Source organism: Meriones unguiculatus, chromosome 1, assembly GCF_030254825.1.
Source record: "Meriones unguiculatus strain TT.TT164.6M chromosome 1, Bangor_MerUng_6.1, whole genome shotgun sequence".
In the NCBI taxonomy this organism is placed as follows: Eukaryota; Metazoa; Chordata; class Mammalia; order Rodentia; family Muridae; genus Meriones; species Meriones unguiculatus.
The window spans coordinates 24,633,391-24,661,361 of NC_083349.1; the positions used below are offsets into that span (position 1 = coordinate 24,633,391).

The 27,971-nt window shown below is 48.5% G+C and overlaps 2 protein-coding genes and 1 pseudogene across 6 annotated transcripts; 2 read left to right on the forward strand and 1 right to left on the reverse strand.

Moving 5' to 3' along the window:
• Window positions 1-12,401: 12,401 nt before the first annotated feature.
• On the forward strand, window positions 12,402-13,442 carry LOC110549297 (small ribosomal subunit protein uS5-like; annotated as a pseudogene).
• A 5,742-nt stretch (window positions 13,443-19,184) lies between these two features.
• Window positions 19,185-22,386, forward strand: Rnaseh2c (ribonuclease H2 subunit C). Of its 2 annotated transcripts, none has more exons than XM_060384605.1 (4): window positions 19,185-19,569; window positions 19,681-19,862; window positions 19,942-20,061; window positions 22,102-22,386. In XM_060384605.1, the coding sequence occupies exons 1-4, from the start codon at window positions 19,398-19,400 to the stop codon at window positions 22,195-22,197; spliced, it is 570 nt and encodes a 189-aa protein (XP_060240588.1). In that variant the 5' UTR covers window positions 19,185-19,397; the 3' UTR covers window positions 22,198-22,386. The 2 variants fall into 2 exon arrangements, with proteins under 2 accessions (XP_060240588.1, XP_021494080.1); XM_021638405.2 differs by having other exon boundaries at window positions 19,207-19,569; window positions 20,323-22,386.
• Window positions 20,533-27,894, reverse strand: Kat5 (lysine acetyltransferase 5). 4 transcript variants are annotated; one of them, XM_021638402.2, is made up of 14 exons: window positions 27,756-27,894; window positions 27,590-27,656; window positions 27,203-27,271; window positions 26,975-27,111; window positions 26,536-26,691; window positions 26,372-26,446; window positions 25,978-26,052; window positions 25,409-25,657; window positions 25,244-25,333; window positions 23,324-23,464; window positions 23,153-23,246; window positions 21,333-21,492; window positions 21,154-21,235; window positions 20,533-21,066 (listed from the first exon to the last, which is right to left on the reverse strand). In XM_021638402.2, exons 1-14 carry the CDS (start codon window positions 27,765-27,767, stop codon window positions 20,932-20,934), a joined length of 1,542 nt encoding a protein of 513 aa, XP_021494077.1. In that variant the 5' UTR covers window positions 27,768-27,894; the 3' UTR covers window positions 20,533-20,931. The 4 variants fall into 4 exon arrangements, with proteins under 4 accessions (XP_021494077.1, XP_021494079.1, XP_021494075.1 ...); XM_021638404.2 differs by lacking the exon at window positions 26,536-26,691 and having other exon boundaries at window positions 27,756-27,891; XM_021638400.2 differs by having other exon boundaries at window positions 27,590-27,833.
• Window positions 27,895-27,971: the final 77 nt, after the last annotated feature.

Here is a 27,971-nt window from a genome sequence, read left to right on the forward strand (position 1 = left end):
TGCCAAGCCTGTAACTTTCTGAGCCCCCAGATCCCGAGTCTTCTGAACCTGAAGGGATAGTTCAGCGAGGAGGAAGCAACTGCGTAGCACTGGCTTCGGAGGCCAGCGGTTGCCGAATCAGGAAGGTGGCCATCCTAGAGACTTCTCCAGCTGGTGTGAGTAGAGAGAGGATATAGGTCAGTTTCATGGACCATTCTCAGGGAAGCTAGAGAGGCGGGTCCCACAGAAGCCACCAGCGGAGTTCGTCCAGGACAAGCTCCCCCTACCAGCAGCCCAGCTCCTCTTGGTGCCTTGGCACGGAGCGTGGGTGCCGCCACTGCTGCCTCATGCCCACTGAGCCCGAGTCCCAGCTCTGGTGACATCCAGTTCTCTCAGCACGGTAGGGAGGGGATACAGAAAAGCAGCTCTTGTCACACAAATGCAACAGGTGTGCAAGCCTCAGTCCAACATGAAGATATTAGGCTCAGGATGCTGGGTAGGTGACTCAGTAACGTGCACAGTGCGAGGACCTGAGTAAGAGCCCCAGCCTCAGTGGAAAGCAGGTGAGGCCCCATCCTGTCATCACAGCTGGGGAGGCAGACAGGGTCTCTGGAGCTTTCTTATATTTTTTTCCTAAGACAGGGTTTCTCTATGTAGCTCTGGCTGTCCTAGAACTCGCTCTGTAGACAGGCTGGCCTCAAACTCAGCGATCTACCTGTCTCTACCTCCCGAGTGCTGGGATCAAAGGCATGTGCCACCCCCACCCCAATGGAGTATGTTCACAAACAGTGCAGCTGAGTCAGCAAACCCAAGTTCAGCCAGAGCCCCTGCCTCAGCAAGGTGACGAGCAGTCAGACACCCAGTGTTCACCTCTGTCCTGCTACACACACCCAACCACACAGGACCTCAACGCAAGTCACACACGGAGGGGTTATGGGCCCATGTAACAACCATCCTCTATAACCCTCTATCTTATGCCCGTCTTCCTACTCTCCTTGGACCTGTGTTCTATCCACCCACTCCTTCAGTGCTGGCCACCAGATGAACAACTCCACCCACAAAACAAGGTAGGTGGTGTGTGTCACAGCTCACGTATCCATGACAGGCTGTGGGTCTGTGATTCAGACCAGCAGGCTGCTAATCAGGGTTTCCACAACCTCTCTAGGTTTGGTAATTTTTAAGGGACCCTCTACTTACCTTCACCTGCTTATTATAAAAGCAGATGTGGTGGTGCGGGCCTATAATCCTAACAGTCCAGAGCCTGAGGCTTCAAGTTCAAAGCCAGCTAGTGGCTTCATCGTGAGACTCTTAACAAGCAAAAGTATATTACAGGGTACTAGAGAGCTCAGTTCCCAGCACCGATGTCCAGCAGCTCCGAACCACTGGTCCCTTGAGCTCCAGGGCATCCTACACCTTTGTCTGGCTTCTGCAGGTGCCTGCACTTATGCTCACATTCCATGTACACACACACACACACACACATCATTTTTTTAAGTTAAAACATGTTACAGAGATACATGTAAATAACCAGATGGAAGGGCCACAGGGGACAAAGCGTGCGGTGGGAATTGCCACATCCTCTCTGGGATGCGCTGCCCTCCAGGGACCTCCAGATACATCCAGAAGTCTGAACAAAACTTTTTAAGAAAGCCTCATCACGTAGGCATGATCAACTAACTCAAATTATTGGCACTTCCCTTCCTGAAGGAAGGAAAGGGGAGGTAGAGTCACAGGCGGTTGTAGCCCGCATGACATATGTCTGGGCTCTGAGCTCCCGCCCTCATAAGGCAGCAGTGTGGGCTTTTGACCACCAAGCCATCGCTCCAACACCCACGCTGATTTTTAAAAAAGTTTTTCGTTTGGTTTGGTTATGGGTGTTTTTGTTTTTGAGACAGTTTCTCTGTTAACCCCGGCCGTCCTGGGAGTCGCTCTATAGACCAGGCTGGCCTTGAACACTGCCTCTGCCTTCTGAGTGCTAGGATAAAGGGCATACACCCCATCACCACCACCCAGCACAATTTTTCTTAAATGTTAAACCAGTTTACCACAGCTGGAACAAATCCCACTTCATCATGTCACCGGATTCCTCCTTTGCGCACTGTAGACTCCGTGTGTTAACTGTGTGTATGTGTGGTGATGGGTGTTTGGTTTTTGTAAGTCCGTCCATGATTCTCTTGCCTCGTCCTTGAGTTCTGTGGCACTTGTGTGATTCGAACGGCTCACATCTAGGGTCCTCCTCTTGCTCGGCCAGCACTTTACTACCAAGTCAAGGTCCTGTCCCTTTGCCACGTTTTGGCATAGGTCTCCACACCTGTGCTCGTGGCAGAGACTGTCCTGTGGAGACTCTTTGGTGTCCGTGTTTGGTGTGAAGTGTGCAGCCCTGGTGTTTCAGAATGAGTAGTGAAGCGGTCCCCCGACCTCTCACTCTGGAGGAGACCTGAGCGCATTTGCACCCTGACTGTTTGTGTTAAGCGCACAAGCGAACTCACTAGACCAGGGACCTTACAAACTGGAAGATTCCCAACCGCCACTGTGGGTACTGCTGTCCTCCACCCCAGCTCACACACTGAAATGGCTTTTTTCCTAAAAAAAAATTCTTATTCTGAAGATTGAGTTGTTTCTGATTTTGCTTTTTTAGTTTTTATTTATTCTTTGCTCATACAATTCATCTTGACTGCAGCTTCCTCCATCTCCCCCTGTCCCCCAGGTCCACTCTCCCCCCTCCACCTCCCCCCAGAAAAGAACAGGCCTCCCAGGGACATAAACCAAACTCAGCACAAGATACCGTAAGACCAGGTAGGTACAAACCCTCACATCGAGGCTGGGTAACCCAGTAGGAGGAAAAGGGTCCCAAGAGCAGGCAAAGGAATCAGACACCCCTACTTCCACCGTCAGGAGTCTCCCCAGAACACCAAGCCCACAGCTGTAACACATATGCAGAGGACCTAGTGCAGACCCACGCAGGCTTCCTGAGGCTGCTTGGCTCTGTGAGCCACCGTGAGCCCTCCTTAGTTGATTCCCAGAGTTGGTCGTGACCCCTCTGCCTCTCACAGTTCTTCCTCCCCTTCTTCCCTAGGGTTTCCTGAGCTCTTGAGTGGAGGGACCCCATGGTGACCTCCAATCTGGGCTCTCTGCCTGATGTTTGGCTGTGGATCTCTGCATCTGTTCCCATCTGGACTAGACACCAATCTGTTAGGCATAATTTCTCTTATTTATTTATTTATTTATTTATTCATTCATTCATTCATTTATTTATTTTTACCTGTCCTGTTTGATTCTCTGGGCTCTCCAGCCTCTGGTTCTTGGCCCTCTAGGCAAAGCATGGGATGGGCTCCCTCTCGTGGTGAGGGACTCAAATTAGACCTTTCCTTGGTCGGCCACTCCCAGAAGTTCTGTGCCATCAGTGCCCCAGCACAACTTGCAGGTGGGACAGATTGTAGGTGGAAGGTTTTGTGCCTGGGTTCGTGTCCCGGTCCCACTGCTGGAGGCCATGTTTGTCTTCTTGGTCTGGGTTACTTCACTCAGGATAATTTTTTTCTAGTTCCATCCATTTGCCTGCATTGTATGTGTGTGTGTCTTTCTTTTCTTTTCTGTTCTTTTCTTTTCTTTATTAATTACACTTTATTCACTTTGTATCTTCCCTGTGGTTTCCTTCCTCCTCTCCTCCTAATCCCTCCCTTCCTCCTCCTTCTGTATGCATGCCCCTCCCAAAGTCCACTGATAGGAGAGGACTTCTTTTCCTTCCTTCTGATCCTAGTCAATTAGGTCTCATCAAGAGTGGCTACATTGTCTTCTTCTGTGGCCTAGTAAAGCTGCTCCCCCTCAAGGAGGGTGATCAAAGAACAAGCCAATCAGTTCATGTCAGAGACAGTCCCTGTTCCATTAGTGGAACCCACTTGGACACTGAACTGCCATGGGCTACATCTGTGCAGGGGTTCTAGGTTATCTCTATGCATGGTCCTTGGTTGGAGTATCAGTCTCGGGAAAGACTCCTGTGCTCAGTTTTTTGGTTCTGTTAGTCTCCTTATGGAGTTCCTGTTCTCCCAGATCTTACTGTTTCCCACTTCTTTCATAAGATTCCCTGCACTCTCCCCAAAGGTTGCCCGTAAGTCTCAGCATCTGCTTTGATAGTCTGCAGGGCAGAGCCTTTCAGAGACCTTCTGTGTCAGGCTTCTGACTTGTTCCCTCTTTTCTCCTTCTTCTGATGTCCATCCTCTTTGCCTTTCTGGATAGGGATTGAGCATTTTAGCAAGAGTCCTCCCTCTTGATTAGTTTCTTTCTTTTTTCTTTCTTTCTTTCTTTCTCTCTCTCTCTTTCTCCTCTCTCTTTTTCTTGTGTAGGCTTGGCTCTCCTGGACTCACTTCCTAGACCAAACTGGCCTTGAACTCACAGAGATCCACCTGCCCCTGCCTCCCTGAGTGCTGGGATCACAGGTGTGTGCCACCACACCCTGCTATGTGTGTGTTTTCAAGACAAAGTTTCTCTGTGTAGTTCCGGCTGTCCTGAACTCACTGTGTAGACTGTCTCAGGCTCACTGAGATTCACCTGCCTCTGCCTCCTGACTGCTGGGATTAAAGGTATGTGCCATTATTGCTCAGCTGCCTGAAAATTTCTTGATATAATTTTTTTTAGCTACTGAGTAATACTCCATTGTGTAAATGTATTACATTTTCTTTATCTAGAAAAATAAATTTTAATATAGCAAATTGTACTGAAGAATTGTCAGACCATATTCACAGCCTCCATATATTTCCTAAATACTTAGTAAGTTGATTTACAAATCTTCAGTTAATTTAAAAAAATCTTTAAGCCAGACATGATGGTTCATGCTCTTAATCCCAAAGGCAAGCAGAGGCAGAGGTAGGCAGTTGTGAGTTTGAGACTAGTCCGGTCTACAAGGCCAATCTAGGACAGCCAAGGCTACACAGAGAATCCCTCTCTTGAGAAAAAAGAAAAATCTTTAGCCAAGCATGGTGGCATACACTTTTCATCCCAGTACTTGGTCGATCTTTGAGATCCTAGCAGGCAGATCTCTGAGTTTGAGGCTAGTTTGGTCTTCCAGGACAGCCAGGGCTACACAGAGAAATCCTGTCTCTCAAAACAATAAATGAGCCCAGTACACTATTTTTTGAATTTTTTGTTTTCTTGATAAAAAATTATCATCATCATCATCATCATCATCATCATCATCATCATCATCATCAGACAGGGTTTCTCTGTGTAGCCCTGGCTGTCCTGGAACTTGCTCTGTTGACCAGGCTCAGACTTAGAGATCCACCCGCCTCTGCATCCTGAGTGCTAGGATTAAAGGCATTTGCCACCACTGCCTGACCAACAGAAAATTATCTTTAATGGGAAAAACACACCTGAAAATTTTACACAGTCATATAGTGACTATATCCACTATTATATATGATATATGTGTGCGTGTGTGTACATATATATATATTTTTTTTCACATTAAAGGCAGTGCTCTATTCTTTGATTACTCTCAAAACAGGGCAAAGTGAGTAAAGGTTCACCCCTCTGGGGGCTGGAGAAATGGCTCAGAGTTAGGAGCAGGGCTGCTCTTCCAGAGGACCTGGGTTTGATTCTTGACAACCACACAGCAGCTTGCAGCCATCTGTAACTCTAGTTCAGGACATCTAACCGTCTGTTGGTGTCATCTGTGCTAGATACACGTGTGCTAGACAGACATGCATGCAGGCAAAACACTCATTCACATAAGCAAATAAGATAATGATGCATGTATATGATGGAAAGCTCTCTGCACTCTGCAGCCCACATTGAGGTAGAAATTTGACTGTCTGACCATAATATAAGCTCCATACTTTTATGCTTCTCGGGCATCTCTGAGGTCTCTGGTAAATCACAAACTATCGTTCCCACAATGGTCATGTTGCTGTGGGGACAGGAGTCATCTGTCCCGGTGCTTTGGCTCTTCATGGCACCAGGACAGGAGATGGTCACCAGAAAGATGTCTTTTTAATCCCAGCACTCAGGAAGCAGAGGCAAGCACAACTCTGTGAGTTCGAGGCCAGCCAGGGCTATTTAGTGAGACACTGTCTCAAAAACAAACAAACAGAAAGATTAACGCGGTTATGTTAAAGAAGAATTTGCTGGAGATCTACAGCAGTGGTTCTCAAGCTGTGGGTTACGACTCCCTTGGCCATCACATAGATCTTTACATTTACATTCATAACAGTAGGAAATTACGGTTATGAAGTAGCAGTGAAATAATTTTATGATGGGGGTCACCACAACATGAGCTATAGCAAAGGGCCACAGCTTTAAAAAGGTTGAGAAGCACTGTACTGCAGGATAGTACCAGTGCATGGAAAACATCTGGGACAAAAGCCCTGGAAAAGACAACCCTCAGCAAACTAGACCGGGAACTTTTTCAGTTCCTCATTTTGGTAAAGAATGTGCTGCACAGGGCTACAGAGATGTCTCAGCAGTTAAGAGCAATGGCTGCTCTTGAAAAGGACCTAGGTTCAATTCTAAGCACATATGGAGCAGCTTTGAACCTGGGTCCTCTGGAAGAGCAGCCAGTGCTCTTAACCACTGAGCCATCTCTCTAGCCCCCAGTTGTTGTGTTTTGCTTTGCTTTTATGTTGTTCGTTTGGGGGATTTGTTGTTTTTGTTTTGTTTTGTTGAGACAGGATTTCTCTATAGCCCTGGCTTTCCTGGAACTTGCTCTGTAGTCAAGGCTGGCCTCCAACTTAGAGATCTGTCTGTCTCTGCCTCCCAAGTGCTGGGATTAGAGGCATGGACCACCACTGCCCAGCAAGTTATTATTTAAATGTCAACAATCTAATCCTAAAGTTTATACAGTTTATTCTGTGCTGGTGAGATGGCTCAGCAGATGAGGGTGCTTGTGGCAAAGTCTGACGGCCTGAGCCATCTCACCAGCCCCCGTGGTAGGAGGAGAAAAGTGACTCCCAGAAGTTGTCCTCTGCCATCCACGGGCTTTAGAGTCACCTCGTAGACACACCTCTGGATGTTAGGGTAGCTCCAAAGAGGACTGAGGGGACACACCCTGAGGGCCCAGCAGCTTCCTACCTCGGCCGCCTGTCTACTTTCACTTCCCCCTCAGCATCTAGTCTACTGCGGCCACTCAGGTTCCAGCCCCTTAGGCCTTTCCCGGTGGGACTCAGGGCTGGTAGGTCTCTAGGAAGCTGCCGGCTGTCAGCGCCGTGGAAAGAGATACTCAGCTTCACCGGATGACCGAGCCCTCTGCTTCTTCAGCATAGGGAAGCCAGGGTTAGATTGCCTGGACTGTCTGTTCAGCTCATTCCGAGCCAGTGAGAGAGGCCCATTTCTCTCTCTCTTTCTCACATTTAAAATTTTGTTTTTAAGTGTGTGTGTATTGTGCCCACGCACGCGTACACAGACGCCTGAGAAGGCCAGAGATGTTGGATTCCTTGGAGCTGACTTTACAGGCAGTGTGAGCTGCCCAGCAGGTGCTGGGAACTGGACTCATGTCCTCTGAGAGCGCAGTACACTCTCTCAGCTGCTGAGCCATCTCCCTAATCCAAGAGACAGTGTCTCAAAACACCAGGTGAATGGGTACAAAGGAATGACACCCCAGGTTGACATCTGGATCACCTACACCCACACAAAATCTAACATAATTCCCGGATAAAAGCAAGAAAACGCCAACAAAACAAAATCCATAACTTAATAGCATAGCTTTTCGGGGGGGGGGGATTGTGTGTGTGTCTGTACACAGGCTAATAGCATGTAGTTTAACAAGACATAATGTTTCAAATAGTGGCAGCTTCATCAATTATTGAGCTTGCAGAACTCACACCAAAGGTTCAGAAAACAGAAAAGGTTGTTCTAATGCCAGCAATGTCTGAGACTTTTCTGGAAGTGCTAGCTAAGACAATTAGAAAACAAAGTTCAGAATGTAATGAAAGGCAAAACTATACTTTGAAAGTGAGAAGAGTAGTTCTGGGGGAACCCAAGAACACAAAGCAAAAGTCATCAATAGCATCGAAAGAATTCGGCAGGTACCCAGGGAAGATGTGGCGTATCAACAACCAGCAGCTTTTCTCTAGAGGAGGATCTAAAAATTACAGCTAAGAGGGCTGATCTAGCCTGCCGGCTGCTAATACAGGTGCCGCTTGCTGAAGCACAGCCATGCACACTCCTTTATGTATTGTCTGTGGCTGGGTTTTTGCTTGTTTGTTTGTGTTTTCTTTTGTAAACCAGGCAGCTGGCCTTCATCTCAGAGGCCGCCTGCCTCTACCTCTCAAGGCAGTCTGCGCCACTACCGCCTGGTCTGTTTGCTCCTTTAAGTTTTTCGTTTGTTTTTTAGTGGCTTTTTGTTTGTTTGGTTGGTTGGTTTGGTTTTTTGAAGTAGGGTTTCCCTGTATAGCCTTGGCTGTCCTGTACTGGCTATGTAGACCAGGCTGGATCTCACAGAGCTCCGCCTACCTCTGCCCCCTGAGCGCTGAAATTAAAGGTGTGCACCACCGCACTCAGTGTTAAGTGTTTTATTTTTACTTTGTTGTGTTGGGTTTCTGGTTTTGGTTTTGTTTTGTTTTGTTTTGTTGAAACATGGTCTTACAATGCAGGCCCAGCTACCCTGGAACTCTGTGTAGACCAGGCTGGCTTCAAACTCACGGAGATCCGCCTGCCTCTGCTTCCTGAATGCTGGGATTACAGGGGTACGCCACTACACAGGCTTTTATTTTTATTTTTAACTTTGTGTATATTTGTGTCTCTATGAACGGTATGTGCACATGGGTATGGTGCTCATACCATACATAGATATGAGAGTTTCAGATCCCCAGGAGCGACAGGCGGTTGTGAACAGACCAGTGTAGATGCTGGAAAGCCAGTGCAGGTAGTCTGGAAGAACAGATTCCTAACCGCCGAGCCATCTCGCCAGCCCCATATGCAGCTGTTTTTATAGTGGAACCGCAAGGCTGAGTAGTTGTTGTAGAAACTATAGTTCATTAAAACGAAAAGATTTACTGTCACACAGAGAAGTGTGCCAATCCTTGGTACAGCTAAGGATAAATTGGAGAATACGATAGGAAAATCAATTATAATAGAAACAAATATAACCTATTTAGAAATAAATATATATCGTTATATGTAATATTGAGCTTATGAGGAAAAACTCACCACTGTATAATATAAATAGACACAAAAGGACAAGTGGATAAATGAAATTTCTTACTCTTTTAGGTCTTTTGTTTGTTTTTCAAGACAGGGTTTCACTGTGTAGCCTTGGCTGTCCTGGTACTCACTCTGTAGACAAGGCTGGCCTTGAACTCACAGAGATCCAACTGTCTCTGCCCCACAAGTTCTGGGATTAAAGGTGTGCACCACCACTGCCCAGCTTTAGATTTTGTTATTAATATTGGCAACTTTTATATATATAGCTAATTTGCACTCAGAAGGCAGAGGCAGGTAGGTCTTTATGAGTTTGAGGCCAGCATGGTCTATAGAGTGAGTTCCAAGATAGCCAAGACTACAGAGAAACCCTGTCTATAAAAACAAAACAAAACAAAAAATATATATAATTTATTCTAATTTTCTGTCCATTGGTGTTTGGTCTACATGTCTGTCTATGTGAGGGTGTCAGAAGCCCTGGAACTGGAATTTCCAGACAGGTGTGAATTGCCTTATGGGTGCTGGGAATTGAGCCATCTCTTCAGCCACCCTTCACCTTCAACTCTTGATTCTCCTGCCTCTGCCTCTCTTAGTGCTTGTATTAGAGGCTTACACCACCACACCCAAGACTTTCTCTAAATTAACCAGCCACTGTCTACCAGGAACACTTCTGTGGTTGGCCAAACTAGGTGTATTATTGTTGCATATCTATACTATGCTATATCTTAGTAAGAGTGTGTTTGAGGGCTGGAGAGATGGCTCAGAGGCTAAGGGCACTGGCTGCACTTCCTAGAGGTCCCAAGTTCAATTCCCAGCACCCACATGGTGGCTCCTAACCACCTATAATGATATCTGGTGCCCTCCTCTAATTTGCAGACAGAACACTGTATACATAATAAATAAATCTTTTTTAAAAAGAGTGTGTTTGAAAGGATTTTGAGGTGGCTGGAGTGCTGGCTCAGCTGTTAAGAGCATTTGCTGCTCTTGCAGAGGACCTAAGTTCAAGTACCAGCACTCACAATCACTGTAACTCCAGCTCTAAGTGATCCTACTCTTTTTCTGGTCTCTAAAGTACCCACATACACATAGACAAAATAAACCTTAAAAGGACTTATGGTGTTTGCATTTGTTCAGTGATCTAGGGGAGGATTTAAAGAAGCAGGGTTTATCTCTGAGATGGAAGCCTGTCTTTCTTTCTTTTTCTTTCTTTCTTTCTGTGGTGCTGGGACTAAAGGCACACACCACTATTTCTGGCTATTTTAGCTTTTTATGTATAAATATTGAGCTTGCATGTAAGCGCATCTACCTACCTGTTGTCTGAGGAGGCCAAAAAAGGGCTCCCCAATCACCTGGAACTAGAGTTACGGATGGTTGTAAGCTACGTGGGTGCTGGCATCAAACTCAGGGCCTCTGCAAGAGCAGCAAGTGCTCTTAACCTCTGAGCTTTCTCAGTAGGCCGTATGATAGGACATCACAGTGAATCTTACCTGGACAGGGGACTCAACTGAGGGGACCACCATAAGTCAGCACTCACTGTCACTAGGAAGAAAAGCTTGCTTGATTTTGTAATTCGGACAGTGCTCATATTTTGCCATATTTTGCAAGTGTTCAGGCATGACTGTGGAATGGTTCCGTTTGTGTTTTGCCCTCTCAAAACCAGAAAGTGGCTTTATCCAATGTTGGTATTTGGTGAATATATGTTGAACTGAATAGCAGTGCCATTTGAAAAAAATTACAAATATAATAAAACAAACTCCTCACTATTTGAAGAAGAGCCAAGAAAATTAAAATTACTATAAAACAACAAAAACATTATTCTTTTTAAAAATTAGTATCTGTTTAGACTATTTTAAATGAGGATATTATAGACCGTTTGGCTGTCTATAAATGCTTTTCTCTTTTTACATCTATAAATTAATAATGTAATTTGACCAATACTTACAGTTTCATATTTGTTTTGTGGAAGAACTTGATGGCATATAGCGATGTTGGGTGTCTGAACCAATAAACATTAGAGAAGAGTTGAAAAACAAAGCATTTTAAAAAACAAAGAAGAGAAAATGTTGAAACTCTCACTATAGGGGTCTGACAAGATAGCTCACAGGTCATCTGTTTGGGAACCCAGAACCTACCTGGTGGAAGGAAAAAAAAAAAAAAAAACAGCTCAGGAGCTGATCTCCATAGTGTTCTACGACACACTAATTTAAAAATTTAAAATTTTTAAATTTAAATTTAAATTTAAATTTAATAATTTAAAAATTCAAAAGAAAGTCAGGCATGGTGGTGCCCACCTTTAAACCCAGCACTTGGGAGGCTAAGGCAGGTGGATCTCATTGAGCTCAAGCCCATCCTGGTCTACAGAATGAGTTCCAGGACATCCAGGGCTACACAGAGAAACCCTGTTTCCAACAACAACAACAAATCAAAAGAAAATGTGATAAAGAGAAAGGGTTCTCCCTCCCTGCCCCAGACAGGGTTTTGTGTAGCTTTGGCTGTCCTGGACTCCCTTTGTAGACTAGGCTGGCCTCAAACTCACAGAGATCCACCTGCCTCTGCCTCCCTTATGCTGGGATTACAAGGGGTGTGCCTAAACAGTTTTCTTGACAGCAAGAGTTACTATACATATACAAAGCTCTGCAAGACAAGTCACATAGGAAAAATAATGCATTTGAGAAATGGATTGATGTCCATTATTTTTAAAACAAATTCCCTGGGCTGGATTTAAAAGTCACCCAGTGCAAGGGTATCTTGGCAATCAGGAACCACAAGGAAGGACAGCTGTCTCTAAAAAGGAAGCGAGCTCACAGAGGAAGGGGCAATGGAGGGCTTCTATAGGGCTTTTGGAGCATGTGCAGTGAGCTAGTGGAAAAATATAACTCCCCTGGAAGCAGTGCTTGACCACCAACTTTGAAACATTGTTTGGCAGTTGATGTTGAGTCATGGGGGCGGGGATTTCCGAGTCCTGGGGCTCAGAGTTGGGCCAGGGGCAGGGTGTTCTTTCCTTGGCCTCGGCCTGGGGCTTAGAATCAAGTCAGGGACAAACTGTTCTTTCCTTTTCCCTACATTCCTTTCTTTTGTGTTTTCCAATGATAACTCAAATCGGGGACTGGGAAAAAGGGAGACATTATCATTAAACTATTTCCTGTATGGGGGAGAGGCACCCAAGTCCACAGGGCAAGCTTGAGCTTCGCCGTCAGGGCTTCTGTCAGGAGTAAAGGCCTACAGCTCTGTAGCCGCTGATAATCCCGTAATAACAGCTGACTAAAGGTCTGGTTATAAATCTTTTGAATTTGTTGAAGAAATCTAGGCAAGTAGTTTACAAGACAGGGTGTGATTAGGATTAGGAAGAGGAGGAGTAAGGGAGTGAAGAAAGGCAGTATTGCTTCTTCTTCAGGGAAACACCAAATGGTGGATGCCGCCAGTACAGTGGGAGGGCCCGAAGGACCAGGGAGTCCCAGGATTAGGAGGCCCTGGCAGCGGCAGCAGCTTCCGGCCTCCATGGAGGATTCCACTGTCTTAGGAGCCACTATTGTGCCAAGGCCGTGGGTGTGGCTGAGGCCTCGGGGCTCATGGAGGTAAAGCCGAAGATAAGGAGTGGATCCCTGTCATCATGCTGGGCCACCTGGTTAGGACGTGAAGATAAAGCCCTTGGAGGAGAGCTACCCATTCTCCCTGTCCATTAAGGAATCTGAGATTATCCACTTTTTCCTGGGCACATCCCTAAAGGATGAGGTTCTAAAGATCATGCTAGCGCATAAGCAGACACGGGCTGGCCAGAGGAGCAGGTTCAAGGCTTTTGTCGATATTGGGGACTACAATGGTTGCGTTGGTCTTGGTGTTAAGTGTTCCAAGGAGGTAGCCACTGCCATCCAAGGAGCCATCGTCTTGGCCAAGCTTTCCATCATCCCTATGCGGAGAGGCTATTGGGGCAACAAGATTGGTGAGGCCCACACCATTCCGTGCAAGGTAACAGGCCGCTGTGGCTCTGTTCTGGTGAGTCTCATCCCAGAGGCCCTGGCATCATCTCTGTCCCTGTGCCCAAGAAGCTGCTAATGATGGCCGGTATTGATGACTGCTACACATCAGCCAGGGGCTGTAGTGCTACCCTGGGCAACTTTGCCAAGGCCACCTTTGAGGCCATCTCCAAGACCTACAGCTAACTGAGCCCCGACCTCTGGGAAGAGACTGTGTTCACCAAGTCTCCTTATCAGGAATTCACTGATCATCTTGTGAAAACCCACACCAGAGTCTCTGTTCAGAGGACCCAGGCTCCAGCTGTGGCTACCACATAAGGGTTTTTATACAAGGAAAATAAAGTGAATTAAATCTAAAAAAAAAAAAAAAAAGTCCGTATCCCGTTCCACGTTGGACTGTTGATGATCCGTTGGCCGGAGGAGCCATGGAGCTGTTTATGTTTTTGGAGATCCAGAGCTGTCAGAGCTTGCTTTTTACTGTACTCAGTTGGTTGACATAGAAGCAACATTCCTCCCTGAGGAAGAGACAAATGCCACCCTTCTCCGAGGTTACTAAATCTAATCCTCGCTGGTTTTAGAGCATCACAGTGGCCGGGGAATGTATTTGGCCCCGGAGGGAGAGGATGGTCTGAGCCACTCGTTGGAGGTCCTGGATGAACCGAGAGGAAAACTGACAGTAAATGGTTAGGGAAGGAGTCAGTGTCACTGTTTCCAGTGGTAATGCTGTAAGACCTGGGGTCTCACAGCTCAGGAGTTCAATCTCGCCCTTCCCAGAAACTCCCCCAGACCAAGACTCGTTGCAAAAGCAAGAGGTTTATTAACCATTGTACAACGGGGTCACCCCTGCCGGTCAGCAAAGAGTGGCACCGGGAGACATGGGCCTTTAGGTTTTTAAAAGAAAAATTGCGGGAAATTTGAAGTTGCAGTTTTGGCAATTTAGGATTGGATGAGGAAGTTATAAAGTAAGATAATTGGTTAGTCTTAGGTGTTCAAGCTTGGCCAGTCCTGCCAAGTGTGGATGCAGCTGCAATTTAAGGTGGGGGTGGTTAGCTCATCCTTGAAGATTAAGAGCTACAGACTTTTGGCTGGAGGTCAAAAGCTACTCAGAAGAAGTCTAGGTTCGTTGCTAAGAAACGCTATCTCAAAGGCAAGGGTCTGGTCCTTCTTTTGCTGAGTGAAGGTCATTGCTTGCTTGCCCTTTTTTTATATCTGTCCTCACAGATAGGGTCACCTTCCTTCACTCTCTAGAAAGGTACCAAGAGGCTTTAGCTTAACCTGGACCTAAAACTCAAAACTATAGGCTTTAGAAGACATATAGGTTACAAAGTTAGTCTAACCCTTTCAATGCCAGCGGTTGTACCTAGGAAGGTGAGAAGGGGTAAGGCCTGAGCCACCAGTTTGCCATGCTGTACCACTGTAAACTGTGATGGGGACGGGCAAGGGATCTTCTCTGGGCACCACCCCAAATTTTGGGAAAAGGAACACCAGGGCCCTACCACCTGGTGGGTAGCAGTGGCAAATCTGAGCGTCACAGAGGATGTAGGTGTTGTGAGGATTCGGGCATGAGGCTGGTGCTAGTGCTCAGGGTCAGGATATTATTACAGCGTGACGATTCCATTGTGCCCAAAAAGTGTGTCTCCAAGTTAAAGCAGTCTGTGATACCAAAGAGAAAACTGTGGGAGAGATAAGGGGTGGTAGTGATAGTTGGTTCAGGGCATTAATGAGTGGCAAGGTTAGAGAGTCTGACAGCCCACTGGGTGAGGCTACAAACAGCTGTCATGAGTCTGACCCGGGAGCAACACACAACCGACATTCTCCAAAGCAGCCAGGCAGAGTGTTGTTATAGAAAGTATTATAACATTTATATATCATATTATGCTATATTAGAGTTATATACCATATAATTACATCATATGTTTTAATATTTATATATTATATAGAAGCTGATACGTGGAGGTTGAGGTCTGAAACAAAAAATGGAAGTGACGATGAGGATGGAGAGGTGGGATCAGGAAGACGTTAGGGAGGAGGGAGGAGCCTGTAATGCATGTCGGATCACAGCCTCTATTTTTCTCTATACCCGGGTGTCGGGAGAGCGGGGTGCACACTCTTTGTGGTTTGATTGTGCCTGCCGGATTTCATCCTTGGTGATGGGGTGTCTGCTGAGCTGGTTTGCCAGTGACCCCCTCCGCCCAGCTGGTGTCCCATGGGTCTTGAATGTAGAGGTAGAAGGATCCCTCCTGTGGTACTAAGGATGGGAAGGGGAATTAGGATGGATCAGATTTGGTCCGTGGTATTCGCAGGACCGGTATGGGCAACCTCAGTAAGTTTCTGAACACTTTTCACAGTAACCTTTCTGCGGTCATAGGGAGAACAGGCATGGGGAAAACCCCAGTGAAGGAGAGACAAAGAAGGACGGAAGTTATAGGAAACTGGATTGGCCTTGGACGGCGAACTAACGAGTAATTTCCTGACCCTATTAGCATGGACTGTTGGTGAGAGGTGGGGCCTCTCGGATGCTAAACATCCATATGTAAGAGCTAACCCAGACAGGTGAAGATAGGAAGAAATAAAGGAGAGAAAGTTAGAAACGAGCATTTTTTTTTTTTTTGCACCATTTGTTTGTGCAGTGGCACACTAGCTAGGTGCCGTGGCCCACACCTGTGGGGAGGCAGAGGCAGGCAGATCTCTGTAAGTTCAAGGCCAGCCTGGTGTACAAAGCAAGTTCAGTACAGCCAGGAATACACAGAGAAATCCTGTCTCAAAAAACAAAAAACAAAAAGAAAATTGAGCATGCCAGCTTTGGACATGGGTCTGTACCGAGGTCAAGCTGTTTGCAGTGACAGAGCAAGGCTCTAATAAAATCTAAGTCCACGGAGGAAGAGAGAAAGGGTCGTGAAAGGAGCTCTGCCAAAGGGAGTTTTATAAGCTCCAAGTGGGAGCTGAGACAAGAGAGAAGCACAGGAGGGCACAGAGGAGCTGTGGAACTTCCAGGAGGGACAAGGTCACAGAGGCCCAGAAGGAATCTGCAGAGCTTAGCAAGCAGCTCCGAGGAGGAGGAGGAGGAGGCAAGGAAACAGAGAGGGTGCCAATACAGGACAAGGAGTGAGTGGGCTCAGCAGGCATGGGAAGTAGTGGTTACCCCAGAGGCATAGGAAGTTCCAGGAGCCAGAGAGAGGACGCTTATCCAATGGGCAAGGAGAGGTGAATGGTTAGATCAGGTGGAAGGAAGAAGCAGCTGGAGAAGTGAACTCTAGAATTTGGAGTGGTGCGTGGCAGGAGCCAGCAGAATCCATTGCTCCCCACATGCCTTAGGGGGGTCCGATCAGCAGCTTGAATCTGATCAGCAGCTTATTGGAGCAGCTGAGTCCCTTTGACAGTTGAAAGGCACAGGTAAGAGCTTTTAGTTTGGCCTATTGATTAATGGTTCCAGCTGGAAGAGCCCACTGAAAAGGTTCAGTAATGGGTGTAAGGAGGCACTCCTGTGAGGGGCCAAGGGCCGCCTCATATAGGGGCATCAAGAAGGGAGAAAGAAGGGATCATAAGCAGCCTAGGAAGGGTACGATTTCGTCTTGGTGATGGGGACTGTGAGCGACTGGACTAGGCATTTTCTATCTGGGGTAATGACCTGAGGGGAAGATTGTGGGAGCTTGGAGGGCGAGACCCTATGTCCCTCTCCAGACAGGAAGTTTAGTAGAGTAGAGGTGTCAGCTTGGCTAATTTGTAGGAACAGACTTCAGAGAAGATCATTTATTGTGTAACGTTGGGTTTAGGAAGAGACAATGAGAGTAAAGCAGAGTCCAAAGCTTGGTCAGAGAGATTGATCCCTGAACCCCTGGGGTATAGTGGTCCAGGTGAGTTGGGTAGAAAGGTAGGTGTCTGGGTCAGTCAAGTAAAGGCAAAAATATTTTGTGACTGGGAGTCCAGAGGGTTGGGTACTACGGAGAGGTGAGGAGAGGAATCAGGCAGGAGGTTGCCAGGTTTTTGCTTTGTTGGGTTTTTTTGGGGTGTATGTGTATATATATATATATATATATATATATATATATATATATATTAGACAGGGTTTCTCTGTGTAGCTTTGGCTGACCTGGACTCACTTTGAAGATCAGGCTGGCCTCGAACTTAGAGTGTTCTGCCTGCCTCTGCTTCCCCCGAGTGCTGGGATTAAAGGCATGTGCCACCACACCCAGCTCCATTGTGTTTTTAAACTGTGAGCATAGGGATGCTCACAGCCAGCGTTGCCCTTGATGGCACCTGAGACATGGCCAGGGTGGTTGGTGAGGGTTTGGACAGACCCAATGACCCTCCCGACCGCATTTGAACCCAGAGGTTCCCGAGCTTTAAGTCGCTATGTCTGGCTGAAGCGCCTTAGTCAGCATTCTTGTTTTCAGGCGTTTTCATCTCCCATGGTACACCTTGAAGGCCACCATTAAGATTTCTGACTGTGCGCTGGAGAGATGGCTCAGTGGTTAAGAGCACTTTCTGTTCTTCCGGAGTTCCTAAGTTCAGATTCCCAGAAAACACATGGTGGCTCACAACCATCTGTAACGGGACCTGATGCCCTCTTCTGGCCTGCAGGTCTACTTGCAGATAGAGCACTCATTTCTATATACATATATAATCATATTATGTATGATTACATATATATTATACATATATATATGTACGTGTGTATATATCCATACATACATGGATGCTCAGTTCTTTGCTGCTTTTCTCCTGAACATGTATAATATACATGTATACATGCATTCATTTATATATATATATATATGTTATGTGATTATATATGATACATATAATATACATGTATATATTATATATGGATATATATGATACATATTATATACAATTAAATATATGTATATATAAATTATATATACATATATCTAATCTTCAAAAAAATTAAAAGATTTCTGCCTGTGGAATCAGGGGTCCCTTCTCAAGGTGTTTAAGTTTGGCCCTAATGTCAGGGAAACTCTGGAAGAAGTAACTTATAAGGAGTTGTTTCCCAGCTGGGGTTCTGGGATCCAGACTGGTATGTTGTAAGAGGACCTTTGTAAGGCGATATAGGAACTGAGATGGGTTTTTGTGTTCGTCCTGGATGACCTCTTGGATTTTTTCATAATTTACTGCATTAGGGTAGCCTTATGAAGACTGGCCAGGAGGCAAATTATAAACTGATTCCTAGCTAGAATGCCGCCCTCCCTCCCCCAGATTGAGCTCCATTTGCATCCTGGTTGGGGATCATGTCAGCCCCAAGTGGGTGAGTGACGCTAGTTTGGTAGATTTCATCTGCAGGTCCCAAGCCTGTTGCCAGACTCGCCACACCTCGGGGAGAAGGTTGTTGGTGAAACTCATATAAACATAATGTTGTAAGACTGGAATTCTTTAATAAAGGTAGAGGAATTAGCAGTCTAGGACCCCAATCTTTTTCCATCTGAGAGAGTTCACTTAGCCTGCCTCCTGCTCACTTCTTTGCTGCTTTTCTCCCGAGCAGAGGCAGCCACTCTCCTCCTGTGTCTTTCCCAGTACACCTCTTGTGTGAGGCTCCTTGTGGAGAACTGCCAGGGTACCTTTCCCTCAGAGCTCATTGACATTGGTCTTTCAGGCAAGTCAGGGTGCTGTGCTCTTTCCTGGGCCCTTTCCCCTACAGGGTTGTGGTTCCAAAGCACATGCTTAGTATAGCCAGTGCCCTGAGTCCAGTCCTCATTACCATCAAAGTTAATTTACTGGACAGCCTATATAAATAGGTTTCTTCCAAGAATTCGTTTAGTGGGTTTTTGTTGCTGTTGTTGTTGTTGTTTTAAACAAACAGTAAGAACCATAAAAATGTTATGGCCAGGCACGGTGGCGAAAGCTAACCCTCAGCACCAGGGAAGTGGGGGCAGAAGGCTAAAGAGATTGTAAACAATTAAAGATGAAAAAATAGAAGAAGGAGGAGGAAGAGAAAGAGGAGGGGGTAGGAAGAAAAGAAGATGGACAAGAGGAGGAGGAAGAGGAGGAAGAAGAATCACAGGAAGGAGAGGAAGAAGAGGAGAAGAACCACCACCACAGGAAGAAGAGGAAAGAGGAGGAGGGAGGATGGAAGAACGGGGGAAGGAAGAAAGGGAAAGGAGAAGTGGGGGAGAAGAAGAGGAAGAAGACAAAAAAACGGAAGAACAAGAACCACCATAGGAAGGCGTGTCCTTGCAGAGGGGAGCCAAAGAAAGGACTACGATTCCCATAAGGCTCTGCGCCCAGCGTGCTGGTTCTCCCGACTTGCCCCGCGCACCTCACCCGCCAGCTTTTGCTTTAGCCTGAGCGTCTGAGATGGAGAACCCAGAGGAAGCTGCGGACGGGAAACACCGCGTGCATCTGCGCCCGGGCTCGCTGCGCGACGCCGCGCCGGCTGCTCTGCACCTCCTGCCCTGCGAGGTTCTGGTGAGCCGGCCCGCCCCGGTGGAACGCTTCTTCACGCCCGCCGTGCGTCGCGGTGCGGACGGTGAGTCCCGGCAGGCCCCGCGCAGAGCCCAGGACGCGAGCGCCGTGGTCCGCGAGGGAAGCCGCCGACACTCTTAGGCGGGCCTGATGGCTTTCCGTGTCCCTTCCGCAGGGCTGCGGGTGTCATTTCGCGGTCGTGGCCTGCGGGGTGAGGAGGTAGCTGTGCCGCCGGGCTTTGCGGGATTCGTGATGGTGACAGAGGCGGTGGGACAGGGGCCGATAGGGAAGCCGAACTTCCCTGGGGACGCGGAGGACACAGCGGACGAGACACCGGAGCCGCTGGAGCGGGACTTCGTGAGCAGAGGGAGAAGGTAGGCGCGGGGTGAGGGCAGTATTTGCCCTCCCGATTCTGAACCCGGCCTTCCTTTCCCAGGACCGCTTCATCGGAGCCACCGGGAGCTTCAGCCACTTCACCCTGTGGGGTCTGGAAACGGTCCCTGGCCCAGACGCCAAAGTGCACAGGGCCCTAGGTTGGCCCAGCCTCGCTGCAGCGGTAAGTGTACATACACATGGGTACTTTCCCCCTCAGGCCCTCCCACCTGCTTTGAATGGTGTCCCTAGTGATTTAGGGGGATTAGGACAAGTGAGCACCCTGGGGACCATGGCTCTGGAGGACCAAGCTAAGGAGTGGTGGGAGGCATCGCCACTTTTCTCATCTGGCTTTCTTAGAAGGGTTAGAACTCTGAGCAGCTGGGTCCCCACCCAACTGCTTCATGTTAGAATTCACACTAAGTAGAAGTGACTCCTGTTGAAGATTCACGCACAGGTGCCTGAGGACTGAGGGACAGAGCATGAAAAGGAAAACCACAGCTCCCTTCACACCAGTAAGCCAGCAACATGTTCACTTTGGAGCTACTGTTTCTATCCCAATAAATGAACTTCACACCACCTGGGAGTCTGCAGGCACCTTAGTGCCCCGAAGCTGGCATTGCATGGCACGCACAGCAAGAACTTCTGATAGCTGTGTCTATATAAACAGTTTATTGCTGGGGGCAAGAGGGGCCAGAACTTTGCAACCAGCGCCCACCCCACCTTCCAGCTCCTCCTTTACAAAAGAAATTTTTACAATCACCAGTCCTCTGTACAGAATGCTCCCCACCCGTCTTAAGTGTACACAGCTGCCTGGATCCCTCTGGTCCCTGTGTTCAGAGCAGACCTGGGCCAATAAGCCAGCTATCCTTGGAGATGGCCTAGCCCTGAGCTTGTCTTGGTACTGGCCACTGCTTGGGGCCTCCTAGGCCTCTCCTCCTTTGGGAGAACGGTCCTCAGCCCTGTCTCCCTTTGCATGCCTCTTCGAAGCCCGAATGGGGTAAGACAGCATGTCAGCGCCAGCTCTCTTGGTGCTGCAATGGGTAGTGTCTGGTCACCACTTTCCTCTCTTGCTCCAGTCTTTGGGAGTGAAGTGCAGACACTTGGAGTCAATTCGAAGGAGCCGCTTGAGCATAGCCCGCTCATGCCCATCCACGATGTCTTCTGAAAGTGTGAGGATATACTGGCCCTGGGCAAGACAGAAACCCAGCTTGTGGTCAGCTCAGAGGGCCTGCAACCCGTAGCCCTCACCTATCCCCTCAGCATGCCTCCTAACCTTGTAGTAATTGATGAGATTGAGATACTGCAGTGTAGAGATGACATCTTCTTTCTTGATGCTGGTGATTTCACTGATCTCACTGTGGGACGGCAACAGTTAGTCCCCTGAGGCTATTCATCTGCCCCCAGGACCATACAAGCCATACCATGCACCCCAAGGTGGGCATGTGGGCTCACTTGATGGTGATCTGTGGCCTCTCCCCGCTCTCCGACTTCAGCCCCATCAGGATCTCCAAGATGGTTTGAGACCAGTAACTCCGGTAGGATAGGAGGCCAAGATCTGACAAGGGTTTCTCGGGAGTCCCTGTCTTCCCTTCTACTTTAGAGAGTTCATAACCTAAAGCAGTGGAGTACAAGAGGCTGAGTGAGCATCACAAGTGTGCACAGCAGACCGCAGCGCTAGGCCGTCTGGCTGCCTCACCCACGCTTGGTAACGGACTAGTGGCTTCCCTGCCTGCTGAGTATGGGAGCACACTATGACTGGGTCCTTGCCAGCCAGTGGAAGCTGCTGAGATGGGAGGCTAGATTTTCACTGCCCTCCCAGCCTGTGCCTGGGTGTATGAGGAGGCTGGTAGGGAGTCCGTTGTAGTCTGAGAACACTGGAACCTTTTCGGTGTCATCAAGATCCCTAGCTGTGATCCTGGGAGTGTCAGCTACTCTTAATACCAGGATGTGCTGGGTGGTTAATGATGAGCCAGGAAAGCATAGAGGTGCCTCCTCAGAGCCAAGTAACTAACCTTTAGTTACTCGTCCCTCTTACTTGTGCTGACTACCAGACAACTAACATTCACGGTGAGACACTTAGGCTGTGCAGAGCTGATAGCTCTTTATTTTGTTAGGGCCCTGGGGAAGTGTGTCCTTGTTAGTTTGGAAAACCTTTCCTTACCCTCAGCTATCCTGACCTCATAACGGTCCCTGACACTTTCCACTCCTGGTTACATCTCAGATGCTGGCTAGTCTCACCCTCTCTGCTCAAGCACCCTTGACAAGAGGGACCACAAAGGCTGGTGTCTGGGAAGAGGAAACAAAGGGAAGCCCGTGAATCCCTGACTGTATTCAATGACTGCCTCCATACCCATTTATCTAATGGTGCTTCTGTGTCCTACTGGACACAAGAAGGTACATCTTAGTGGTCTATCCTTTGCGTGTCCTTTCAGCTATTACCAGGATGTTTCCAGAGAATGTGATTCTCAACTTGGAACCATTTAATCAATAAAATATTCCAAACAGATCATGACTTTGGTGTTTTCACCAGCAAAAAAGCTAAAGCTTCTTACGTGACTCCTGGGTCAAAGAATGGTTAATGAATGGGCTAGCATTAGGAAACAATGTGATTTCAGAGTGCAGAGCCTGCTGGGGCTCAGTGGTGCACATAGCACTTTGGGAGGCAGATTTTTTAGTTTGAAGCCAGCCTGGTCTACAAAAGTGAGCCCAGGACAGCCAAGATTACACAGGAAAACCCTGTCTTGGTGGCGGGGTGGGGGATGGGAGAGTGTAGGGGGACAACATGATAATGGACATGGACAGTCAATTCTCTCGAGGGGCTACAGTCCTCCTGGGCTTTAAAAGACTAGTAAAGGAGCAGCATACAAGTCTATTTTTAGTGGGTTAAATAGCCTTTTGAACACCTACTGCCTGTAAGGTTCAGGGAAGTGACATAACCATTGGTCCTTATGCAAGAACTTGTTAGGGGATACTTAGAGATGAATGCGAGCTAACTGAGCTACCTAGACCTCCAGACAAGAACACAGAAAGAACCCCAATTTGGGAAAAGCTGGGTGGCCCTTAGTCCTTTAGCCAAAGACAAGTGGATGCTGGGAACCTACTCAAGGATATTGGGCAGGCACTTGAAGAAAGGACCTTGGTAGTTTCCTCTTTTATTTCTGGTGGCAGTGCTGGTGACTGTGTGTCTGCACATGAAGTATGGTGTACATGAAAGTACACTCCTAACAGTTTGAGCTGTTGGCCTCTTAGACTCCTGGTTAGCACATACTCACTGAACTCGATAAGCAGCTTGCCGTAGCCCCGGCGCTGATACGGAGGCAGGGTCAAGATGCAGGCCACGTTGTAATCTTCTGTGGATTCCTTTTCCTGGAAGGAGAGTAGGTAGGTTTTAAGGAGGGCCGGGCTCAGCGCAGGGCTGAGGGACAGCCTGGGTGAGTGCTGACCTTGGAGAAGTAGCCCACAATGTGGAAGCCCTTGCAGTCATACTCCGTCATCACGTAGAAGAGGAAGGGGTCTGTGTCATAGTACAGTGTCTTGTGGTCGAGGAAACACTTGGCCAGAAGACACAGGTTTTGTGAGTAACTCTGTAAGGGAAAAGGCCTGTCAGTCAAGTCTCTGGGGGTGCTGTGTTAAAGAGTTAGGTTTTATTATGGCATACGTGACTGCAGGTGTGTATGTACACATGTTTAAGGCGGGGACCTGCTGGGAGCCCATTCTCCTTCCACTGTGGCATCTACAGAGTGAACTCATGGTCAGGACTTCCACCCACTGAGCCATCTCAAGGGCTCCAGTAGACAGTTGCAACTTCCCTTCCAGGACCTGACCCTCTCTGCCAGTCAGGCCATGACCACTGCTTAGACAGGTGTCCAGATGCCTGCCCCCGGGGAGCCGAACAGCTTCCATTACCCCACAAAGCCTGCCCTGCCCTCTGTTCCACCTAATAATACTCAGGAACATTTCCAAGCCAGGCATGGGAGTGCATGCCTATATCTTAGCACTTGGGAGGCAGAGGCACTTTGAGTCAGTCAGGTGGGGATACACAGTGAGGGTTTTTTTGTTTTAATTTCTGCATGGAGTCTGGAGCCAGCCTTAGGCTGATGTTCTACCCATGTGGCTGTCCTTAGAGTCTGGGTATCAAAACCCTAATGCTCTAGCCACAGTGATGCTTCCTGGGAACTGGTCTGCTATTCTCCAGTGGAAGTTTAAGAAACTGCCAGCTTCAGGGGTTCTCCCTGGAAAACTGCACTGGCTGCTTTACCGCACATGTGATTTCTAGAGGAATTTCATAGCACTTTGCAACTACCTGCTGGTCATTTACTCAAACACCACACGTTACACAGAGCAGTATGGAACTTTGTGTCTTCCTCTTGAGAGGCTCCTCTTCAAGGCGAGCTCCCCCAGCAGTCCAGGTGCCTGCCTCTCTCCCTCTATCTCGGAGGACCTAGAGACGTGTATTTCAAGGAGCTCCATATTTGTCACCTACAGAAACCTGCTCCTCCCCACTAACCTCGTTCCTGTCACCTGACCTTCTTGCCTCATCGCTTCTCTCTTTTACTTTTCACATGTACCAGCTGTCCTGGTACGTCAGTGCCTGCAACTGCCTTTAATATGTTTTCTCCTTCAAGTCCAGACTCACAGGTCAACCTGCACACTTAAAACAGGGTCTGATTGCATAGCTCTAGCTGGCCTGGAGCTCCCTACAGACCCGCAGAGATCTGCCTGCCTCTGCTTCCTGAGTGCAGGAAATAAAGGATATGCCACCATACCCAACCAATGCTTTTGTTTTTGAGAAAGCGTCCAACTATGTAGTTCAGTGCGGCCTTGAACTTCAACTCTTGGCTTCAACCTCCTGGATATTGTGATTATAGATGTACCACCATAATGGGCTTAAAGCTGTTCTTTAAACTGCCTCTAATTTTATATTTATTACCTTTGCCACCTTATGTTTCTGTTGTTGCTTGTGGTTACCTGAAACACGGTCTTTCTTACTGAATAGCCTAGGTTAGCTTAGAAGTCACTATAGCCCAGGCTAACCTTGAACTCAGGAGCTTTCTGAGTGCTAGGATTATAGGCAGACACTACCTCCAAGCTCTGATGACAGCTTCTTTTGAAAAGAGCCAACCCACTCTTGTTTCCTGACACTTCTCATACTGGGATCTAAACAGCTGTAGTATGTCTGCCTCTGTCATGACAATGACCTCTGAGGAAACAGAATTTGTCCAAATCCTAGTATTCCCTGCATTCCTTGAGCCCCTGCTCTACATCAGGAATTCAATAAAGACAGGCTGAGAGTGGTCAAATGTTCTGATCAGGAAAAAGTGTTCACAGAACTTATTCCAGGCCCCATTGCCCTAGCCACTGACCTTGTTTTTTCGTCCATCAATCTCAAAAAAGGAGATGGTGCCCTTGCGGTAAATTTCATTGCCTGGAGGGTGCCGAAGGTCACATTTGGTCTAAGGACAAAAGGAAGATCAGGTAGGGACTGGTGAGGGTATACTGGGTAGGCAGCCTCCCAAGACCCCTCATACCAAGTGGCGCTGCAGACACTTGAGGCTACGGCCATATTTGAGGCAAAACTCGCACAGGTAGAGGACAGGCAGCGTGGTCAGCTCTTGTGGGTACGGAGAGAAGTACCACGGCTTGAGGCGGTGCCGGCCAAGCTCAATACACTCGATGTTCTTCATCCGGGTGACAATGTCGTCGTGACTCCGGTCAGACACCAAGCTGCCAGTCATGCGTGGCGCTGATGGTATTCCATCTGAGCTGTCCTGAGAGTCCTGCCCAAGGCAAATGGAAATACTAGATAATAGCACAGTTAAGCAGAACGTGGTTCACGACACGGCCACAGGTTTCTTCCTTCAAGCCTAACAACAACTAAGGGGAAAGCACCATAATCTCCACTTTCCAAAGTATAAGCCAAACTGAGAAACTGGTAATGTGATCAAAATAACAGCCAGTGGTTTATCTGCCTCACTCTTAATCCCATCATGAGCCTTATTGCCTAACATCTCGTTTGCTTTTAAATAAGTCACTGAATGAACTCTCCTTGCCTAAGAACAAGCTTCCCAGCCTCCTTCTTCCTCTGCTTGATACTCACCTCATCAGTGCCCAAGCAGTTAGACTTCCGCTTCCGTCCTGGCTGTGCTGCCACTGCCCTGCGGGCTGACCCATTCTGTGGACAAGACAGAAGAGGAAGGCAACGTGAACGTGGAGTGAGCCTGAAGGAGGCTGTTAAACAGCAAGAGGAAGAGAGGACAATACTGGAGGGGATTGTCAAGATGGCTTAGGGGTCAAGAACCCAGGCTGCTCTTCAGAGGACATGGCTTCCTTCCCCAGCACCCATATGGTGGCTCTCAACCAGTTTCAGTGGCTCCAGTGCCCCCTCTTCTGGCCATGGGCACCAGGCATGCAAGTGGAGCACATACACAATGCACACAAAACATTCATACACATAAAATAAAAACAAATCTTAAACAGACTTGAAGACTCACCTGGGGGAAGACCGAGGCTGGGGCTGTCTCGCTGGGCACTGGAGTTGCTGGGGAAACCACCTCCACCTTCCGTTTCTGCAGAGAGAAACCAAGAAAGGTGGGTCAGAAGGTAGAGAAGGTGGGACCTGAGAAGAAAGCAAGGTCCCTGGAATTGCTGAGGGTACCGTTGAGCGGTGGTTGGGCTGCAGGCAGGAGCTGGAGGAGAGCGGCTGGTCAGGCTCGCCACCGGGAATGGCCTCCCGCTCCTTGGGCAGGTTGAAGCGGAGTGTGATCTGGACCGGGATTGGCAAGGTCTTCCCGCTGGCCTGAGCGGAGGCCGGCTGTAGAGATAGGTCCAGGGTCTTCCTCTGGGGTGGGGATGGTGGTGGGGTGGCGAAGGGGAGGATGGGCCCCTTGGCATGGAGTGATCAAATCCCACTCTCTGCCTTCTCTAAAGCAGGCAATAGTGGACTCTGCAAGCTACACCTGCAATTCTGTCCCATCCTTTGCAAGCTGAGCTCATGGCAGGAGAATGCTGCCTCCTACCCATTCAGGAACCCCTGAGGCCAAGAGATGCAAGAAGGAAGAGGCAGGAGAGAAAGGTGAAATGGGGGACCTACTCACCACCTCTCTTTCGGGAGAGCCGGGGCGGGACCCAGGAAGTCCGTTCTTGGTAGGGGTCTTGGCCTCTTTCTTGGGAAATTGGATCTTCTTTAAGTCCAGCCGCTCCTGAGTCACCCATTCATCCAGACGTTTGTTGACTGCAGCAATGAAAATGGCTCAGAAGGGGATGCCAGAGGCCGCCCTCAACCCTATCTAGCAACCCCACCTTCGTCCAGGCCCAGGACTCACAATCAATGTAATGGACATAGAAAAGCTTCCGGCCACTGATGTCCTTCACGCTCAGGATCTCAGCCAGGGCTATGGGAACAACACAGACAGGGGGTCTTAGTCAAGGCAGGTCATGAGACTCCACCCTTCGACCTGATCTACCTCTAGGCAGGATCCTTATGCCTCAGCACTTAGAAGGGCTGGCTCAAGACCCCTTCAGTCACCAAGTGACACCTCTCTCCAAGCCCCGCCTGGCTCATCTCCGTAGGTCTGAAAGCCACGCCCCTCCCTCCGAGTGTCTGCGACCGCCCCGGGAGTGCCGAGGCCCCTCCCCCTCCCGTGTGATCGTTGACTCCCTCCCGCCCCTCGCCCTCTGGTTCCTTAGACCCGCCCCCCGACGTCACTCACGCCACTCATCTTCGTTGTCCTGGTTGCGCCGCAGCACGGGCAGGCGGCAGCCCTCGATTATCTCCCCCTGGGGAGACAGCGCGGCGCCAGGGTCGGCTACTGGGGGGCCTCGGGCTCTACCCACCTCCCCTGGCTCCCTCCGCCCCGCCCCGGGCACCGGACTCACCACCTCCGCCATCTTCCCTCCCTCCACTGCCACTTCCGGCCCCTCTGGGAGACGTCACTTCCGGAACTGAGTGCACTCTAGGCCCAAGGCCCTGGAAGCTGTTTGAGACGAAAACACTTGAGAGTCACTGCTAGCCGGTTAGCAGGAAGAAGCAGGTCCGTTGAGGGAATGGAAGAACGGGGTGTTGTTAAGCCGAGGCTAAGTTCTCGATGGACT

Bases quoted from the DNA above. Each gene is read 5' to 3' on its own strand.
- Rnaseh2c (XM_060384605.1), top strand. From the start codon at position 19,398: ATGGAGAACCCAGAGGAAGCTGCGGACGGGAAACACCGCGTGCATCTG. The intron at 19,570-19,680 runs GTGAGTCCCGGC...TCCCTTCCGCAG, and splicing joins CGTGCGTCGCGGTGCGGACG to GGCTGCGGGTGTCATTTCGC. The intron at 19,863-19,941 runs GTGAGCAGAGGG...TTCCTTTCCCAG, and splicing joins AGCCGCTGGAGCGGGACTTC to GACCGCTTCATCGGAGCCAC.
- Kat5 (XM_021638400.2), bottom strand. From the start codon at position 27,767: ATGGCGGAGGTGGTGAGTCCGGTGCCCGGGGCGGGGCGGAGGGAGCCA. The intron at 27,112-27,202 runs GTGAGTCCTGGG...TCATTGCTGCAG, and splicing joins CTATGTCCATTACATTGATT to TCAACAAACGTCTGGATGAA. The intron at 25,334-25,408 runs GTATGAGGGGTC...TTTTGTCCTTAG, and splicing joins AGTGTCTGCAGCGCCACTTG to ACCAAATGTGACCTTCGGCA.